Source organism: Alosa pseudoharengus, unplaced genomic scaffold (assembly GCF_046254945.1).
Source record: "Alosa pseudoharengus isolate Yale_2024_CS ecotype anadromous, Long Island Sound unplaced genomic scaffold, YU_APseudo_1.1 YU_APseudo_1.1_scf_24, whole genome shotgun sequence".
In the NCBI taxonomy this organism is placed as follows: domain Eukaryota; kingdom Metazoa; phylum Chordata; class Actinopteri; order Clupeiformes; family Clupeidae; genus Alosa; species Alosa pseudoharengus.
The window spans coordinates 26,500,211-26,503,922 of NW_027468689.1; the positions used below are offsets into that span (position 1 = coordinate 26,500,211).

At 35.9% G+C, this 3,712-nt stretch overlaps 1 protein-coding gene across 2 annotated transcripts; it reads left to right on the forward strand.

Moving 5' to 3' along the window:
• Nucleotides 1-474: 474 nt before the first annotated feature.
• LOC143142028 (uncharacterized) lies at nucleotides 475-3,097 on the forward strand. 2 transcript variants are annotated; one of them, XM_076302717.1, is made up of 4 exons: nucleotides 475-498; nucleotides 1,440-1,586; nucleotides 1,715-1,807; nucleotides 2,215-3,097. In XM_076302717.1, exons 1-4 carry the CDS (start codon nucleotides 478-480, stop codon nucleotides 2,536-2,538), a joined length of 585 nt encoding a protein of 194 aa, XP_076158832.1. In that variant the 5' UTR covers nucleotides 475-477; the 3' UTR covers nucleotides 2,539-3,097. The 2 variants fall into 2 exon arrangements, with proteins under 2 accessions (XP_076158832.1, XP_076158831.1); XM_076302716.1 differs by lacking the exon at nucleotides 475-498 and having other exon boundaries at nucleotides 565-1,586.
• The last annotated feature ends 615 nt before the right edge of the window (nucleotides 3,098-3,712 follow it).

Genomic DNA, 3,712 nt, shown 5'->3' on the forward strand with positions numbered 1-3,712 from the left:
CTAACTCATTATTACCATTGCTAATAGCTCCGTCTTGTCTAATTTTCACATATCTAGCCTCATAGCAATGGCCCATGTATGAGTGCGTGTTGTGTGTGTGCGTGTGTGTGCAAATAGCAGCTGATGTGTAAAGGAAGAGTGCTGACAGATCACCAGTCATGCACTGAAAAAAGTGTTTCTGAGCATGTGTAGATATAACATAAATTAAATCTGTGAAATTAACAATAAAAATCTCAGTTTGTATCTTTACATGAAAATGTATTGTTTGAAATTAATCTGCATGTGTTCAAATTACAATAAAATTGTGTGTTTTTTCATTTACATACATTATTAAGTTATCCCAGTCGATATTCTCAAGTACAAACACTCAACAAACAAAAAGCTTGTTTAATTTACGCTGTTCCGTACTCCCGCCAACTGGCACGCATCCGTTGAAAAGAGCAGAAGAAGACCACCGCATTTCCAGAGGCTGGGTTTATGAGTCCACTGAACGTTAAGGTAAGAATACAGTTTGCCAAGTATTGATACCTGGTTATATTTATTTTACTGTCTATGGTTAGATTAGCTTCCATCTTCAAGTTAAACTAAAAGACTCTAGAACAGTACAACTAGTCGAGTCTTTTTGTTTAATTCGAAAATGAATGTTAACGTTAGCAAGTGGCCTTACTCAACTAACTTAGTGGACTTAGCCTAGCACTACTAGTCGTGTGTGACGTTAAAACAAAATCCTCGCCAAAATGCATTTGTGTAAATACTCGAGTCAAACGTTAGGTTAAAAGGATATTGACAAAGGCTGCACTTAAGATTGACGATGGTTTAGTTTTCTGGTTAAACGACTTCTTGAATTAGCCAAATTAGAACTACATTTGCTGCCGCTAGGGTGCGTCTGGATTTCTAGGCTATTCTTAAATGGGCTCGCGAATGGGCACAGCCAACTAGCTGCTAGCAGTGATAAACTTGTGTGATAAGGGACCGTAACACTACAACCAACTGCCCGTGGCGAACCCATTCAAAAAGCCATTTGACCCGAAAACTAAACCATGGTTAATCTTAAAAGTGCAGCCTTTGTCATCAATATATTTAATGTAACGAAAGTTTGCCGTTTTTACATCATTTAAAATAAATCCAAGGTACACATAATCATACCTGGGAACAGGTAACATTTAATATACTAGTATATCATGTCAAAACGATCAAATGTTATAGAACTTTCTCGAAGTTTAGTAAGATAAGGAAAGGCCAACAATGTACATGTAAGACTTAAGTCTATGAGAGGCAAGGTCTTTTTGTAACCAGTTCTGCAACCAGCAGACTGATTTATTCAGTGTGGTCTTTGGATTAATTTGTCCATGTCTTTGTTCTGTTTCTCTTGCCCATGTGTGTCTGTCTCATTATGTTTCTACATCTCCATGTCTTGTCTACATCTCTTGGTCTCTCAGATCGAGAAGGAATTCTGCAGGATCACACTGAAGCTATTGCAGTCCTGGGCAAGTTGGACCAACACACACCCAAGCTGTTGCCTGTACAGGAGGAAGGGTGGAGCCGTTGGGAAGAAACTTGATGAGACCCATGACATGTTAAATGAGGCATGTATTTACAACAGTGTGGTAGTAATTAGTTGTATGTAGTAGCTTTCTGATGTCTGTAATGTCATATTTTATATTAATCTCATATTTCTCGTATTAATTAGTAATCTCATTCCATATTTTTGTAGGACGACACAATTGAGTCGCGAAGAGAAGTTGTGATTCGAGGACTCACACTCTACCTTGGTGAAAACACTGGAGAGTTAATGAAGGACTACCAGGTAAAGAAGATATTACTATGCATGAAGGACACAAAGTATAATCAAGAATAAAAAAAACACAAAGTTCAGGACTTTTTTCCATTGTGGTACTGATAATATTTCAGTATTTAATTATTAAAAATGCTGATGTGTAACCATTTGTATAATTATGTAGTTAACAGAACCAAATATATGATACTCTTTATACTGTATAAAGCTGCATTGCTTAATTACTCCAACAAATTGACTTAAAATGGCCTTAAATGGCATTTGATTGAACTCTGTAATACCTGTAGACACCCTTGTTAAGCTACAATACTACTCAAAAGTACCACATAACAATGTGATCATCTGTTTGGAGAGGGGAACAAAGAGTTATGCATCCTTCACATTACTATACAATAAATAAGTCTTATTGTATTTCACAGGTTTTTAATGATGACGATGCTGCGACCATCCAAGAAGCTATTACTACATTTGCCCTCGGCATCTTTGTTGTCAGCAAAGCCAGGGATGGTCTCCCCAAGCAAGCTGGAATAGCCATCGAGGGAGCAGAAGTCCTTTTTGGTATCCCAGATGTGGCACATGCTTGCACCTATCTGATGGGCCTTATCTATGCCTTGGAACTGAGGTACCCTAATAAACTGAAATACACGTTTGAGGTCTTTCAGAAGATCTTCCTAGAGCTAGAGGATGCAAACCAAAAACTGTCCTCCAAAGTCCATGAACTCAAGGTCTGTTTGCAAGCTTAAAATCTATACAGATGGTGTATAGAATGTATTTTGATTTGTTTGTAATAGAATGTATTTTGATTTGTTTTTTTGGCTTTTGTCAAATAAATGTATTTATTTGAGCTAAATGACTTCCAAGTCTTGTTTTGGGTTAAGATGCATAATTATATCTGAGATTGTTTGACTCATGTGGGTTGCTCAGTTTCCAGTGTTGGGCTGCAACCAATGAATTAATCTGTCGATAGTCTTGATAAATTGATTTGTGGATTCGTCCATACAGTGTAAGAAAATGGTGAAAAAAAAATGTCCTAAAATGTCTTGTTTTGTTCTGATCACCAGTTCTCAATTTAAAACATTCACATCAGAGAATCTGGGATTCTTCTTAAAAAAAATGATTTAAAGAAAATTCTAATTGCTGACAAATTATTTAGTTGTTAGCAACTAATTGATCAATCAACTAATCGTTGCAGCTCCTGTCTTTTTATGGTCTACACTTGGCTCCATGGCAGCATATCTTGACATGTGATAAGAGGATTGTCTTTTCGAACACATAGATGACACATACTTAAGTTTTTAAGTAGACCAAACATGATACAAAATATTGTGCCTGATCTACTTAAAAAAGGTAAGGCAACTTTTTGCATCAGATTATTATGTATATAATGCAAGGCTAGTCTTTGTATAGGCTACTTAATTTCTTGAATGTAAGACATGAGTTTTGGAAGTAAAGTCTACTTAACTTTGCAAGTAAAGTCAACTTAGTTTAATTAAGTAGAATTTACTCATAAAATAAGGTTCAGTCATTTACAAAACTAAGTTGACTTTACTTGAAAGATTAAGTTGAATTTACTTGATAAATTAATATTGACTTTACTTACAAAACTCATTTCTTACACACAAGAAATTAAGTAGCCTATACAAAGACCAGCCTTGCTTTAACTACATATTAATCTGATGCAAAAAGTTGCCTTACCTTTTTTAAGTAGATCAGGCTCAATATTTTTATCAGTGTGTGTGGTCGTAGCTAGACCGTCACACAGACAGATAGATAGACAGACAGACAGACAGAAAGACAGACAGATACTGTAGATAGATAGATAGATGTCAGTACGTGGCTTGTGATCACATGGCTTTGACAAATTGGTAAATGTTACTGCTCAGAAACAAGCCATGCATACAATTTCTCTCTCTTTCT